The sequence below is a fragment of the Nannobrachium achirus genome, assembly GCF_963921795.1.
Source record: "Nannobrachium achirus genome assembly, chromosome: 13".
In the NCBI taxonomy this organism is placed as follows: domain Eukaryota; kingdom Metazoa; phylum Chordata; class Actinopteri; order Myctophiformes; family Myctophidae; genus Nannobrachium; species Nannobrachium achirus.
In genome coordinates this window covers 1,995,147-2,012,548 of record NC_137833.1, presented here as the reverse complement: position 1 = coordinate 2,012,548, position 17,402 = coordinate 1,995,147, and the positions used below count along the sequence as shown (strand labels likewise).

Below are 17,402 nucleotides of genomic sequence, written 5' to 3'. Positions count from 1 at the left end.
ACCATCAGGACAATTTTTTCAAACACATTTTTGGACACTGCTCCTACACATTTTGGCCTAAAATCACGCAAAACGGTACACAGTATTTCTAAAAAACATCTCATCAACATGGATCTGTCCCATTTAGCGCCACCATCAGGCCGATTTTTACGTGCGACCTGGCGGTCGCTTATCTCCCGATTTAGGGAGTCTTAATGGTGTTCAAAAGCATCAAAAGTAGCAGATCTACAAGCTCGAAACGTGTCGCTTTCGAGCTTGTAGATCTGCTAAGTTTGAGTGACGGCGTGGATCAAGTAGTAGGGCATTAGCTTAAAGCTATACTGTGTAAGATGCTCAACTAGTGGTCAGTAGCCCTATAGCAAACCGCGGTCGCGTTCGCGTCTTTCGCCCGTTTTTCGTACATTCACACCCCCGCGTCTGCCTCCACAACGCCGAGAGCTATCTTTAGAGGGGTCCCTGGTTCCTGTGCGTTCAGGCATTCCGGAGAAACGGACTACTTCACCCTGCCTGGTAGGCGAGATTACCTTTTGAGTAAAGAGACACACGGGCGACTACAAATATGGCGACCCCACTTCAAGATGCGCTGTGATTGGCCGGTAGTGTACCATGTGTGCATGATCGGCGATGTGATTGGGCAACGTATACACAACGTATACAGATGATGCAGATTACGTCATTTTGGCGCGGAATCCGGTCCACGGCCAGGATCATAGAAAACATATAAAGAGAAGGCTTCAGAAGCTGAAAATAACGGAGTGGGTGTTCTAAAACTTTAGCGATTTAACAGTTAGGACAATTTTAAGATTTGTTTTATAAAAAAAGTTACATGGTACAACTTTAATTCATGGTAAAACTAATTGGAAATTGCAAGTGTGGTTGCAGTGACGCGAGTCACACTTCCATCTTACCTTTGATTTGTGCTTCACACTTCATCTTACCATTTGATTTGTCCTTCAAGTCCATGGGGGAAATTAATTCACCATATATGGCCATACTATATGGAGATCTCCGATCTCTGTTAGCCCTGCCCCCTGTCCTTTTTATGCCCATATATGGAAAATCCCTGATGTCATCAATATTAAGCCCATATCTTGGAATGCCCATATACAGACATACTGTCTGCCTCAGTCTCATGTGGTCTATGACATCATACTGTCTGCCTCAGTCTCATGTGGTCTATGACATCATACTGTCTGCCTCAGTCTCATGTGGTCTATGACATCATACTGTCTGCCTCAGTCTCATGTGGTCTATGACATCAGACATCTATGATGTCATACTGTCTGCCTCAGTCTCATGTGGTCTATGACATCAGACATCTATGATGTCAGTCATGGACCACAAGGGGGGTCCCCCAATTATTTTGGTGGGTCCCCAGATGATTAACTTAAGGGGAGACATGGCAGGTGAAAACATGCAAAAATTCAAAATCTTAAAAATTGAGATTTTTTACTATTTTGCTTCCTAAACATGCCTTCTTTCAAACTAATGCAAAATAAACATTCAAAATATACACATAGATGTTCATTTCATACGTGAAGGTGCCGAGTTAACAGCATTTGTTTCCATACATTTTTTATAAAAATAAAGATATATATAGACAATAAAAAATAAATAAAAGATGAATCAAAGAAACATGGCCCCCTCACGTATTAGGAGGGCAGTATGAGTCACCAGAACCGAGGACAGGCGTTTTTGATGAATCTAATATGACTAAAATGGAGTTTGAAGTTACAATTGGTTTCTATAGGATGGGGGTGTGTCTGATCTTTAACTCAAAATGTGTTTTTCCTCATACTTAGGTACATAAATCTCCACTTCAGTTGCACCCACATATACCAAACCTTCCAGTTTTATTCTTATCTATCCACGAGTTTCCTACGCCCCATAGTGCATTGCGCAAACGTCTGCATCGATCTTCCGCCGCCGATTTACAAGCTCACAACGGGTTGCATCTGCGACGCGACGTGAGCTTGTATGTCTGCTGTTAAACCCGGAAGTTTGGTCCTGATAGTCTCCAGTAAACTCCCGCGGAAACTTGTGGATATCCTGAAGATATTTACAGAGGGGTTTGTTGATGTAGCCTGATTTACATCACATTTTATACGTAAAAACATGGCGAAAATTGTTTTTTTATGCCTGTTGACACTATTTTATGATTTATGGAGTGATGAAAAGAGATATCTAAAATCCCCTCTGTAACTTTTTTTGTCTCTAATGTGTCAATAAAAGGAAACAATAGTTTTGAACCTGGCATTATCCAATCTTCAGATTTATGTACCTGAAAAGTATTCAAATTGGGCATTACTAGCGCATATAATGCCTAATTTGCATATCTAAACATATGATTTCAGAAAACTTGTAATTCAAAAAATCTTAGTCTTGATGTAAGTAATCAACAGGAAAAGTTTCATTGTGGTAGCTATTAGTTATCTTTTTTTACCCTATTCACCTGTAGTGTCTCGTCTTAATGTGCAACATTGTTTTCTCACTCAACAGTAAACAAACCAACATAAAGTTTAAGTGTATAGAGGGCTGAAAATTTCTGAAGAGACAATTGAAGGACTTAAAATAAAATGACAAATTAAACATCAAATATGATTATTTTGGGGAACACCTGCTCTAGAACAGGGGTTTTCAAAGTGGGTGACGGGGCACCCTGGGGTGCCGTGACGGCAGTCCAGGGGTGCTGCGAGATCATTTGATATTTGGAATTTATTTGGACACTTGGGTTAGGGTTAGGGTTAGGGTTAGGGTTTTGGGTTAGGGTTAGGGTTTGGACACTTAAAAACCATTTTTAAGTGTCCAAATAAATTCCAAATATTATCAAATGATCTCATGGGACCCCTGGACTGCCGTCACGGCACCCCAGGGTGCCCCGTCACCCCTGGACTGCCGTCACGGCACCCCAGGGTGCCCCGTCACCCCTGGACTGCCGTCACGGCACCCCAGGGTGCCCCGTCACCCACTTTGAAAACCCCTGGTCTACACCACTCACATTTCCAGATGCTGACTGTGAATGAGGTTGGTGTGGCAGCTTGTGATAGAATTAGAAACATGAGTTGTTTTTCAAAAACCTTATAATAATAATAATAATAATAAACTTTATTTATATAGCACCTTTCATACATAAAATGCAGCTCAAAGTGCTTTCCAGAGCAAAAAATTGTAAACATGATCAACAATAAAAAATAAAAATAAAAACAATAAAAAAATAGAAATAATACAAAACAAGAAACAGCATTAGAAGCGTTCAAAGACGTCCAAAAGAGCTCTATAATAAAAACATTTTACAGACAGGGTGGACATAAAAGATAGCAAGCACATATATTTAAAATCACCCAAAAGCAAGAGTGTAAAAATAGGTCTTAAGCTGTGCTTTAAAGCTATCAACAGAGGGTGCCTGTCTTAGGTGTGCTGGAAGTTTATTCTAGGCTGTCGGCCCATAGAAGCAGAATGCCGCTTCACCATATTTCTTATATGTCATTGAGGGCACATCGAGCAGACCTGCAGTAGAAGACCTGAGGGGGCGGTTTGGCTCATATCTAGACAGGCAGTCGACGAGGTACGACGGTGCCAGACCATTAAGAGATTTAAAAACAAGTAAGAGAATTTTAAAATCAATCCTAAAACTAATTGGGAGCCAGTGTAGGGAGGCTAAAACTGGAGTGATGTGTTCTCTCATCTTAGTTTTAGTTAGCACCCTGGCTGCTGCATTTTGGACTAGTTGAAGTCGATCTGTAGTTTTCTTTGGTAGGCCAGAAAAAGGTGCATTGCAATAGTCGAGTCTGGAGAAGACAAAAGCATGGATCAATGTCTTTGCATCATCCAATGACAGATAAGGTCTAATTCTTGCAATATTTCTAAGGTGAAAAAAAGCTATTTTGGTGACATGATTAATGTGAGTATTAAAATTCAGTTCCGCATCTATGATCACACCCAGGTTCTTTACTGAAGTATTACTTTCTTTGGCCAGGCTACCGAGTCTACTTGTAATTGATTCTCTCTGTTCACAAGAACCAATTATGAGGACTTCTGTCTTGTCCTCGTTTAGCTTAAGAAAGTTGTTGCTCATCCAGCATTTTATACTGGACAGACATGACAGTAGTGGGTCAAGAGCACGGGAGTCATCGGGGGCTACAGAAAGATATAGCTGCGTATCGTCAGCATAAAAATGAAAGTTCACACCGTGAGCTGTAATAAGTTCTCCCAGCGGTAATATATATAAGGAGAACAATAGGGGGCCGAGTATTGAACCCTGAGGAATACCAGATGAAATATCATGCTTGTCTGACTCAAAACCATCCAAACCAACGTAGTAACTTCTGCCTGTCAAGTATGAGCAGAGCCAGGACAGAGCCGTACCTGAGAGCCCTATCCAGTGTTCCAGACGATGTATTAATCTTAATTGTCTATCGTGTCGAAGGCCGCCGTTAGGTCCAGGAGTAAGAGAACAGATACGTTTTTATTGTCGGCGGACACCCTGAGATCATTAATTACCTTTACAAGTGCTGTTTCAGTACTGTGTCCCTTTCTGAAGCCAGATTGGAATTTATTGTGGACCTTGTTATTCTGAAGAAATACTTCCAATTGATGGAGGATGATCTTTTCAAGGACCTTGCCGAGAAAAGGGAGATTCGAAATGGGTCTATAATTGCCCGGCATGGAGGGATCAAGGTTGTGCTTTTTAAGCAAGGGCCTAACTACGGCCATTTTCAGTGTATCTGGGAAGACGCCTGACAAGAGAGAGCAGTTTACTATTTTTAAAATATCACCAATCACGCTGTCTAAAACCTCCTTTAGAAAGGGGGTGGGGATTGCATCCAAAGAGCAGGAGGAGGATGTCATCTGTGATATGGTTCTGCGAAGTTCCCCTTCATCAACTGCACAGAAGGAAACCAGGCTCCCCCTAGGTTTATTCGTGCTCCCAAACATGGCATCACTTGCCGTATCTGCAATTAGTGAATTCAAGATACCAGCCCGAATATTCAAAATTTTAGTATCAAAGAATGATGCAAACTCATCACACCTTGCCTTAGAGGCAGGGAGCGACTGTTTGTAAGACTGGGGGGGGGGCTTAGGAGGTGGTCAATGGTGGCGAATAAGACTCTGGCATTATTTTTGTTGTTATTAATGATACTAGAGAAATACGCCTGCCTAGCCAGACGCATGGCTTAGGATTTAGAAGACCTTCATAGAATTGGGTCAATATATTCAAACATTTTCAAGATTGTTCTAAAATAGCAGATCTACAAGCTCACAGTGCAGCACCCCACACAACACTGTAACGATCAGTGTTGATTTCGTCAACTAAAACTATGACGAAAAATGTTTGTCGACTGTGTTTTTTTCACTGACGAAAACGAAATAAAAACTATGCTGTGGTGACTAAAACTAAGACTAAATATAATTTCATCAAAAACATTAAAACTAAACGTTAGGGAGGGACTGGTGGAGAAGAGAGTCATTTTATGTTTGGTTGCTCTCAGTTGCTCTGCGACGCGTTGTGAGCTTGTAGATCTGCTATTTTCAGCACACAACCGAGGGTAAAATCAGTCGTTACGATGCCATCAAGGCCTGCCAAAATACATTTTAGTTGACTAAATCAACTGTAGATTTAGTCGCCTAAAATCATGATATTAGTCAAAATAGTAAAATTAGACTAAAACGAATACTTTTCAGGTGACTATGATTATAATCTCTCGAGACAGCCTCAGAGACGAGACAGACCGATAGGTGTCGCCCTTTCTTCTTTGATGATGGGTTCCCAGATTGCTATGATTATGACTAAAACTAAAACTAAATTTGCTGTCAAAAACAACACTGCAACAATCTACACACAGTAATAACCACAAACACACTTCTGGAATTAAACAAACAAAATAGACTTTTTATTCTCGCTACGGAAAGTGAGAGTTTAAGGATTGGACCATGAGATAAAACAACAGAAGAGGGTGAAGGTGGGTGGAACGGGTACCACGCCGCGGCCCCGCCCAGTGTTACTGAGGTTTGGGTGGGCGGCGGGCGGCCGCGGTACGGAGAGCCACGCGCTCTGGTCTGAAACATATCCAATATATTCTAATTATTATATATTAATTATAATGTTTTATGTTTATTTGACAGGGACAATACAAAAAAAGAAATGTATGAAGTTATAAAAACACTCTTTTTCACTTTTATTAGATCCGAGCAGCTCGTATGGCGTCCCTCTTTCGATGGTAGAGGTCCCCGTTTTTAAAATAACATTGTAAGTAATGTGTTATGGTACCGTCCCTGTCAAATAAACATATATAAATTAACGAATTATGCATTTTTATTTTAGATTGGAAAACATTGGAGGAATATTGGCATATTAATTCAGCAGCCCTACAAAGTGTCACTGGGGTTTGCCACGGGGTGGGCTGCGATGTAGAGTAGAGCGCCATCTACTGGGGTTTGCTGGGCTGTGCAGCGATGTAGAGCGCCCTCTACTGGGGTTTGCTGGGCTGTGCAGCGATGTTAGAGCGCCCTCTACTGGGGTTTGTTGGGCTGTGCAGCGATGTACAGCGCCATCAGGCAGTACAGGGTCCCTCCGATGGTCAGACCCATGGTGGTTCGGTACAGCATCTTGTCCATCAGACCCCTCTTCAGGTGGATGGGGATCCCGTCCTGCTTCTAGAGGGGCACACAGAGAAGGACCACCACAGGACGGTTAGATGGTAGTCTCGCGTAACCAGACAACTATTCCACAATCTCTGAATGCTATATAGAGTCTGGAACAGCAGCTCCCTAACGGCGAGTAATGGAAACGGGCATTACCGTTCAAGAAAATATATTTTAAAATGTCATTCCTGCTAAGCAGCAAGCTAAACATGTTTATATGATTTTTATTTATATAATGATAAATGTGTGCGATGTGAGACGGAAACGGAAGTGAACCCTAGTGTCCATATTCTGAGAACTTTAGACAAAAATAGCAGATCTACAAGCACTGCGACAGCCTGCGAGGCGTTGTGAGCTTGTAGATCGGCTATTTTCGACAAAGAGGTTTGGTGTAGAGGGGAAACAGAGCCGACTAAGTACAGAGTGAAAGGTCAAGTTTATTAAGTATTGACGGTTCAAGTGGTTAAATATCTGAAAACACAAATTGACATGAATCCAAAATACACTGATGATTGTGCTGTCAAACAATGAAACTATAATGGAATCTATGAACAGGTTGTGGGGGTCCCTGCTTCATCTCTCCCTCGACTAAGGGGTCCTTGGCCCTAGGCTATAGCTATGAACATCTTCCTCTCTCTCTCTCTCTCTCTCTCTCTCTCTCTCTCTCTCTCTCTCTCTCTCTCTCTCTCTCTCTCTCTCTCTCTCTCTCTCTCTCTCTTATAAAGTGTGTCAGCATTCATTTCATATTTCATAAGTGCCACAACTCTGCAGATTGAGCAGAGAGAAGCTGTTCTAAGATGAGCTCAAGGCTTTTATCTCAGATCAAGGCCTGATCATGTTTTAGTGATGGTGAAAGGCTTAGACGTGCTTCAGGTACAGGAGGCCTTGACTATTGTTAAAGGTCTTTATGCAGTCGCTGTGGAGGTCGGTGGTGTACGTGGGCCAAGACGGTGGAGGAGACGCTGTACCGAGGCTCTGAACGGACGGGCGCTACGCGCACACAATACTAAAATATTGTTTCATCCCGTGTCATCCAAATGACTTTCCCCCATCCATCTGCGTTTTTCTTTTCTTTGTTTGATTGATTGATTGATTGAAGACTTTATTAGAAGTTTGCATAGGAAAAGGTACAGTTTCATGACGGTACAGTTCACTGGTACAAGGTCTACTAAAAGGAGATCCATGAAAAGACTACGCTTATTTCCAAAGGAAACCATTGAAGTATCTCATATAACATTGAATGACAGACGAATAGAACACAGTACTATGCAGTAGATATGTAAAGAAAAGAAAATAAACAGTAAGTATATTCAAAGAAGGGGCAGGGGAGGGTAGGGCTGGGCTAGGATTGTTTTTTTTTTTTTTTTTTTACCAGTTGCGAACGGCTGCTGCCTGTAAGTGGTTTTTCAGGGCAATTTTAAAGGATGCTAGTGATCCACACTCCTTTATGGCCTTCGGTAAGGCTTTCCACATTTTGGTGGTATAGCAGAAAAAGGAGTTTGACCCTTTGTTGGTTTTGACTCTGGGTTGAAAGTGATCGACACTGGTCACTTCTTTTTCTGCACAGACTTTTGGACACTTTTTTTGGCTCTGCACTTTTTTTTTTTAGGCTAAGCATTACTATTATAGTCTTGGTGCAGACACTTATGTATATATGTGTATATTTTTTGGCACTGCGTTGATAAGTAGTTCCTAATGTTTAAATGAATGAACCATTGTAATTCCTTTGAGTTTGCAATATGCTTAGAAAAGTCCCTTAAAATTGCAATCATTTATAGAAACGTTAAGTACTACTATTTTATTGTTGTGTTGTGTTTTTTTAACTGTTCTCGACACTTTATATGTATATATTTTCTAACTTATAGTTGCTCTGTATGGTTGATTCTCCTGTATTGTTGATTCTTCTTTCTTGTTTGTTTTTTTGTCGCTCGGCTGTACAAAACAGTCCTTTTCTTTTTCATTCTGTCCTGTAACCTTAACTGCTGTGCGAATCTATCTATCTATCTATCTATCTATCTATCTATCTATCTATCTATCTATCTATCTATCTATCTATCTATCTATCTATCTATCTATCTATCTATCTATCTATCTATCCATCCATCCATCCATCCATCCATCCATCCATCCATCCATCCATCCATCCATCCATCCATCCATCCATCCATCCATCCATCCATCCATCTATCCATCATTCTATCTATCTATCCATCTATCCATCTATCCATCCATCTATCCATCTATCCATCTATCCATCTATCTATCTATCCATCCATCTATCTATCCATCTATCCATCTATCCATCTATCCTATCTATCCATCCATCTATCCATCTATCTATCCATCTATCAATCATTCTATCTATCCATCTATCTATCTATCTATATATCTATCTATCTATCTATCTATCTTATGCTGGTTCTAGTCAGTCAGACCTACGAGAGTCAAAATGCTGCCCAACACTGTTAGGGCCGTCGTGTCGTGATTACAAGTTGAGGCCGATTCTAAAAACGCCTTCTAAATCCTGATCTCTGAAAAACATAAAATATTTATTCAAAAATGTCAAACAAAAAAGTGTCTTTTAGTTCTACTGGCTGTCATCACTGGTCCCTCCCTGACATTTTAGTCCAGTCACCGTAGCTTAGTTTTATTTAGTTTTCGTCAGTGAAAAAAGGTATTTGATTAAATATTTTTTTTATTCTACGAAATCAACCCTGCTTCCGCTACGTAGATTTTGAAAAAAGCCTTTCCTGATTCATGTCGCGTCGTACAGACAGAGATACAGAACACAAAAGCTCAAATCTAAGATGTTTTTTTTTCTGCTGTTTGCAGCCGACAGCCCCCCCCCCCCCCCCCCCCCCCCCTGCGGGGCTCAAGTAGATAATAACTCCCTCCCTCTCAGACAGCGATCGTTATCTTATCTTCTATCAAACACAACATAGAAATAAACCAACCATCAAGGGCTTTTTGCCACGTCGACCCAAACAAACACACTCCACGCCAATCGATTGGTCATCGGGCAGCGAGTTTAAACTCACCACTCTCTTATCTCAAGTACACACTGGGGTGAGGAAACCATGTCCAAATATGGTAATTTTAGTATTATAATTAACCCTCAAAGATCTGGAACGCGAGTCGCGTTAGATTTTAATTTAACCATTATTGAATGCTTTAACTATCGAAAAATAGCAGATATACAAGCTCAGATCTGCTATTTTTTTTAAATGGTGAAAATGTGTGATAGTCTTCGAATTAGGGCTGGGATGCAATTCAAAATTTTAATCTACCGGTAATTAATTACAGGCTCTGTGATTATTTAATCGCAATTAATCGCATTTTAATAGCACATCGATATTTTACCTGAGAAGCATTTTTTTCAAGTAAAACACATTTGGTTGTACGAGTGAATCAACAAGTTTTTTAAATCTAAATTTCTCATCCACTGGGCCAAGCAAAGCGCTCTGATCAGCTACTTCTCCCTTTGCTTTTGTTGTCTCTTCTTAGTTGGTGCATCGCTATGATCGGTATGCCCGAAACTGAAGGTTTTGTGGTGCAAAAACTAAGTGCGATCAAAATGAGTTCATTTTTTTAATCACGTTAATTTTCTGTAATTAATTAATCGCAATTAATCAGTTAAAGTCCCAGCCCTAATTCGCATATCTTTGACCCGATCTTTGACCCGACTTCTAAATCCTTCCTCTAAATCAGCGGTTCTCAAACTTTTTCATGTCAAGGACCCCCCAAAATTATGTGTATTTGGCCGCGGACCCCCATCTCAAAATATGTTGTTCCAGGGACGCCTCCCAGAAGCAGAGATTTGAGTTACAAAAGTTTGCTTTTAAAAATATATATATTCAAAGACTTGCAAAAATAAATCATGATTTTTCAAAAATAGTAGATCTACAAGCTCACATTTTCAATAGTTAAAAGACAACTTTGTTTTTTTACAACAAGGGTTCATATTTTACATTGTAATTAGAGACAAGTGAGTGTTACATTTTTTTCATTTGCTTCGTTCTATTGTTTTATCGCGTTCATCGTACTAAAATGTGGGGCATGCGTACGCATGGGGGCATGCGTACAAGTGGCTATATATATATTTTAGACACAATAAGCCAGCGGTTTCTTTATTGCTATTTACAGTAACACTTCTAGCCCCCATAAGTCACATCCATCGATGAAAGGTTGCGTTGTATCTTGGGAATGAGCTTATTCTGTGTAAAATGACATATTTAGCCACTTGTACGCATGCCCCCCAACCACTGAAATAAGAATCTCTAAAACAATAGAAAGAAGTAAATCTTTTATATTCTTTAATTACAATCTAAAATATGAACCCTTGTTGTAAAAAACTAAAGTTGTCATTTAAAACATTCAATAATTCTAACCCTAAATGGCTTAATAATGGCAGATGGACAAGAAAATAGCCGATCTAGAAGCTCACAACGTGTCGCCATGCGAGGCGTTGTGAGCTTGTAGATCAGCTATTTTCTCTAGCATGATGAATCAGGAGAATCATTTTCAAAAAAAGGAGAACACACACAGGGCTGTTACCATGGAGACGCACCATGTAAAACCCTGAACACACACACACACACACGCACACACACACACACACACACACACACACACACACACACACACGCACACGCACACACACACACACACACACACAGGACAGGGATTATTTTAACTCCAGGACACCCGTGCGCGTCGGAGCGACACAGAATATTTCTCGCGGATACAAGCTGCTGTGAGCTTGTAGATCGGCCACTTTTGGCACGCAACACCGTGTGATGAGGAAGGGTTATCCATGGATGGCTTGACTCTGGGAGGTGAAAACGGGAGGAATTTACACACGGTCCGTGTCACTCCGTGTGTAACAAACAACCGGTTTGTTTTGTGGGCTATAAACGCTATACAATGGACGTTAAGTGGCAGGGGAAAGTGTTAAGTTGGAGGACGATATGGACCCAGGACGTCATAATTTATTCGCATTTATTGTCTGACCCGTTTCCATTCACAAATGCACATTTAGTTTATTCGATAAAGCCTCAAAATCCACCTCCTCCAAGCGGATACATTTTTTTGCGAATGAAAGTTTATTCGCATTTTGAAGTGCGAATAAGCCGTAAATGCGCATTAAGAGGCTTTATGGAAACACCACTATTGATATTGCAGGGGTTGACACTAAGGTCACAGGGGTCAGGGGTTGACACTAAGGTCACAGGGGTCAGGGGTTGACACTAAGGTCACAGGGGTCAGGGGTTGACACTAAGGTCTCAGGGGTCAGGGGTTGACCCTAAGGTCTCAGAGGCACTTGCCCGTCAGGCAAGTACAGGTCATGTTCTACTTGCCCAAAGGACATGCCCACTTGCCCGAAAAGTAAATTGTCCATTATAAAATGATAGGTCAGATTACTGCTCAATTTAAATCTTATTTCTATACTTTCTGGGTCTGTGTGATAAAAAATAAATCCATAACTCAATCCCTCCAAATCCAAATCCCTACATAGCTTGAATATGTCTATGGTTTTATATGTTTTAAGTGTATCACTAGCAACAGTAAGCAGCACATTATAGGCAAACAGTGCTCTTATTTTACATTCCACAGACCAGAAGACAGAGCGCTCTGGCCACGTTTAGGAGTTTAATCTGGTGTTGTGTTTATAGATGGTTTCGTCCCCTCTCAAATGAGCACTTGCCCGGTCGGGCAACCTGAAAGCAAACTCTACCTGCCCGAAAGTTTTATTTACCTGCCGAGGGCAGGTGGGCAAGCCTAGTGTCAATGCCTGTATTGGATCTTTCCAAAACGCGTATACGCAGGTACGCACGCACACCTTGCATGCGTACCCCGCGGACGCACCCCGCGGACGCACCCCAGCACCCCGCGGACGCACCCCGGCACCCCGCGGACGCGTGTTTACCTGGAAGAGTTTCTGCATGTCGGGGACCTTGTTGGCTCCCATGTACTCCACCTGGCTGCCCCCCTCAGAGACCAGCTTAGTGGGGGTCCCGAAGGTCATGGGGAGGGGGTCCGCGGGGGCGCTGGGCTTCAGACCCTGAGAAAATAATAATAATAATAATAACAATAGTATATTCTCATCATCTAAATGCTCCATGCATGTGTCAGAGAGAGAGATATGCACGCACACACTCAGCGTCATGGTTTACACAGCGGCTCTGTTTTTCCAGTCCACACGGATCCACAGAAGAGGATGTTTTGGTAAATCTTTATCCGTTTAAAAAAAGAAAGATCTCGTTTAGTGGCCGAAATCTCCGTTAGCGTGTGGCTGCAAGCCCCGATCGCACAAAATGATGAACGATTAGTAAAAGATCCATATTCCTGTATCCATGGTCTTAGTGTTTGGTAAAGAGCATCTTATTGATCCTGCTTACTGAGCCGAGCTCTTATCCAGCCCACTGTTGAGCTTTATTTAATATTTTGTGGAGACGTGAGTTGATAAATTCTGAACAGAACTGGTATCTATTGTTATCGGCCAGTTGTGAGCGACCACCATCTAAAACATACATGGGCAACTGGCGGCTCGGGGGCCCACATGCGGCCCCCACCTACACTTAATGCGGCCCTCAGGTTAATAGCAGAACACTGATATTATCATTGATTTCAGCTGTTACAATTCCATTTCCAACCATGCAAACATGACTCTTTTTAATTACTTCAGTCTATATTAGTAGCTTATTGACTAGTACAAGTATTATGTCCAATATATTTGTATTTAAGTTCACAAAGTTAACATAGGAAGAACATATAAATGCATTTGAAATTAAATGAAATTGTTACTTTTCAGGATTCCAATTCAAAAATAGCAAAAATAGCAGATCTACAAGCTCAAAACGTGTCGCACTGCAACACATTTTGAGCTTGCAGATCTGCTATTTTTGACTGTATATGCAGTGTGGCCCTCTGGAGTGAATGTGAAAATATAGTGGCCTCTCCATCATCAAAGTTGCCCACCCCTGATCTAAAATGACTGTAAATGAAGATGACACAACTTTCAAATAGTTTTGCCAATCATTAAAACAACCATTAATTAAAGTGCAATAAGTGGCTAAATGGCTATACAGTATATTATGAATAGTACTGTAATAATTACTATAAAATCTACATGTCCCTTCAGCTCTTCAGATGACAGTGACGTGACAATTTAACCCATTTAGACCTAGGATTATTGAATGCTTTAACCAGTGAAAAATAGCAGATATACAAGCTCACTGCGAGCTTGTAGATCTGCTATTTTTGAAAAAGTTGTGAAAATTTGTGCAAATCTTTGAATATATGTTATTTTCAAAGCGAACGTTTGTAACTCAAATTTTGCTTCTGAGGGGTCCCTGGAACTAAATATTTCCGTGGCCAAATAAATATCATTTTGGGGGTCCTTCACATGAAAAGGTTTGAAAACCACTGACATGGTAGTCTCTAAAGAACAGACTAACTGAGCTCCAGTTAAGTGAAAACGACCTTTTCTTTGACGATGGCTGGCCAGATGCTGACATCATAGAAACATAGGGTTTTCAAAAAACCTTAGAAGGATTCAAAAGACACTTATAAAATCGGGTCAAAATTCAAATTTTCACGATTTTTTCTAAAATAGTTAAAGCATAAAATAATGATACTCAATAATGTGTACCCTTTCTAAATGGTCTTAAGAACTTTTAAGACCTCACCAAAAAAGAAAAGAAAGAAAACCATCCATTACTGCATCATACGTAATCAACAAACTATACTATAGCCGATCTACAAGCTCACAACACCTCGCAGTGGGTTAGGCGCTGTGTTAGTGGGCTTATAGATCTGCTATTTTCCCAGACTGTGGAACCGAGTCAGACATTTTCAAAAATAGTGGAAGTAGCAGATCTACAAGCTCACAACTCGTCTCATCGCGGCACGTTGTGAGCTTGTAGATCGGCTATTTCCACTATCAATGTTCTTTTTTGGTTTGAGAAACACAGGATAAGTTGTAAAATGTCTTTTATATTTAGGTTATGTGTCATTCATATCTGCCATGTGCAACTTCAAAGCCTAAAAGCCAAACAAAAATGTAATTGTCAACGACAAAAACACTTTTTTCCCCCTGACTATATCTACAGCATAGTACTGTGTTCTATCCGTCTGTCGTTCAATGTTATGTGAGATACTTTAATGGTTTCCTATGGAAATAAGCTTAGTCTTTTCTAGGATCTCCTTTTAGTTCACCTTGTACCAGTTAAGAGTTAAGATCTGTTTATTTGACAGGGACCGTGCTCATTAATGGACATGTCAGTTTTCACTTCAATGTAAATGAGCCAGAGTTAGCCCGCCGTGGGCTAATTTTCATCTGTAGTCCCTGGACCCCCATTGGTGGTGATCAACCCCCCCAATCCAACCCTTGATGCTGAGTGCCAAGCAGGGAGGCATCGGGTCCCATTTTTATAGTCTTTGGTATGACCCGGCCGGGGAATTGAACCCCCAACCTCCCAGTCTCAGGGCGGACACTCTAACCACAAGGCCACTGAGCTATGTGAGATACTTTAATGGTTTCCTATGGAAATAAGCTTAGTCTTTTCTAGGATCTCCTTTTAGTTCACCTTGTACCAGTGATTTGTACTGTCATGAAACTGTACTTTTTTCTATTGCAAACTTCTAATAAATTCTTCAATCAATCAATCAATGTTATATCAGGACATATTCACAAGGTCGCAGTGTTGTTTACCTGAGGGATGTATTAAAGGAGTAGTTCACCCCCAAAATGACTTGTTTTTCTATTGATTAGTCACGCCATGGAGACTAGAGTTCAATAATATTTTTAGGTTTTTGTCACATTCCTAAGACAAAAATGTGATAACAATAAATTTACCCCCATTCGTTCCGGATGGGGACCCGTTTTGAAACGGGTCCCCAACCGGACTCAATGGGGGTAAATTTACTCGAATAAAATTTTTGTCTTGTGACAAAAAACAAAAAATATTATTGAACTCTAGTCTCCATGGCGTGACTAATCAATAGAAAAAAAGTAATTTTGGGGGTGAACTACTCCTTTAACATGATTATATAACATTATATTATATTATATTATATCATTAAATCATATACATTATAATATATAACAGAGGTCTTCAACAGTGCGTCCGGGACCCCCAGGGGGTCCTCAGAGTTACTACAGGGGGTCCGCTAAATCTTTGTGTGATCACGTTTGATCACTTGAATCCTAGCATCCCTACTCTTAGTGGAACATTAGCCAAAGAATAGCAGATCTACAAGCTCACAACGCTCTCGTGCCGCGAGGCGTTGTGAGCTTGTAGATCTGCTATTCGTTGGCAAAGAGTTTTGGTGTAGAGGGGAACAAGAGCAGATTAGCAGGTATTGACAGTTCATTAACCCAGCCTACACAGATTATAGTCGCTGTCAAGTGTAAATTGTATAAGAAATAATCCATGCACATGTTTAATCTGCAACTATATGATATGTAGAGGGGGTCCCTGCTTCATCTCTCTCTCAACTAAGGGGTCCTTGGCCTGAAAACGTTGAAGACCCCTGGTATATAATGTTATATGAGGACATACATCACAAGGTCGCAGTGTTGTTTACCTGAGGAACATAAGCAGAGGGCGGGGCTCCTGCTAACCGCCCCGTCATCCCGTTCAGCTTGTAATACATTATGATGTTATAAACTATTAAATACTGTACAAACTGTTTATATTATTATATTGTTGTTATTGTTTCTCCTCCGTGTCTTTCACGCTCCTCTCGCTGCACTTCCGCACTCGCCAAGAACGTGATGACGTCAGAGGTCGACGTAAAAAGGACCCCCCGGTCCGCTGCGATGCCTGAGTAGAAACACCCCCATGAAATCATGATGCAACATGATATCATTCAATATGTGTTCATTTGGTTTGGTTACTTTGAGTCACAATTAGGCATGCTTTATAATTAACATTTGAACACACTTGTCATATTACTTATATATGTGTGTTTCATAATGATTTGACATGTTTGTTTGTTTGTTTGATTGATTGATTGATTGATTGATTGATTGATTGATTGAAGACTTTATTGGGAGTTTGCATAGAAAAAAGATACAGTTTCATGAAGGTACTGATACAAGGTCAACTAAAAGGAGATCCTAGAAAAGACTATAGCCTAAGCTTATTTCCATAGGAAACCATTGAAGGATCAGCACCGTCATGAAACTGTACCTTTTCCTATGCAAACTTCTAATAAAGTCTTCAATCAATCAATCAATCAATCAATAAGTGGTTTTTCAGGGCGATTTTAAAGGATGCTAGTGATCCACACTCCTTTAAGACCTTCGGTAGGGCATTCCACATTTTTGTGGTAGCATATAGCAGAAGAACGAGTTTGACCCTTTGTTTGAGTTGACTCTGGGTTTGTGCTTTAATGTCTTTAGATAATGTTCATTGGTTTAAGCCCAGATCAGTGGTTCTCAAACTGTTTCATGTCAAGGACCCCCACATTCTGAGAGTGTACAAACAGATTTAGTTCCATTTGTACACTCTCTGAGTTACAGACCCCTAAGGGTCTATTTGGTTCCTAATCCTAACTATCATATAGCTGGGGACCCCCTGGAACTCACTCAAGGACCACTGGGGGTCCCTGGACCCCACTTTGAAAACCATTGGGTTATATTATTTAGCTAATAGCTATAGGCTATTTTTTTTGTAGTTCCATTATGTTGTAATGGATTAAATTAATCACATTCACAAACGTTTGATTAATTAACTGTAGTGGCATTAGACATG

At 40.7% G+C, this 17,402-nt stretch overlaps 1 protein-coding gene across 1 annotated transcript; it reads right to left on the bottom strand.

Annotated features, from left to right (window-relative positions):
- Positions 1-5,861: 5,861 nt before the first annotated feature.
- On the bottom strand, positions 5,862-16,403 carry LOC308297035 (cytochrome c oxidase subunit 7A2-like, mitochondrial). Its single transcript, XM_080740415.1, has 3 exons — positions 16,231-16,403; positions 12,569-12,703; positions 5,862-6,654 (listed from the first exon to the last, which is right to left on the bottom strand). The coding sequence occupies exons 1-3, from the start codon at positions 16,297-16,299 to the stop codon at positions 6,511-6,513; spliced, it is 348 nt and encodes a 115-aa protein (XP_080596541.1). The 5' UTR covers positions 16,300-16,403; the 3' UTR covers positions 5,862-6,510.
- Between the last annotated feature and the right edge of the window lie 999 nt (positions 16,404-17,402).

Bases quoted from the DNA above. Each gene is read 5' to 3' on its own strand.
- LOC308297035 (XM_080740415.1), bottom strand. From the start codon at position 16,299: ATGTATTACAAGCTGAACGGGATGACGGGGCGGTTAGCAGGAGCCCCG. The intron at 12,704-16,230 runs GTAAACAACACT...TTATTTTCTCAG, and splicing joins CCTCTGCTTATGTTCCTCAG to GGTCTGAAGCCCAGCGCCCC. The intron at 6,655-12,568 runs GTAAACACGCGT...GTGCCCCTCTAG, and splicing joins ACATGCAGAAACTCTTCCAG to AAGCAGGACGGGATCCCCAT.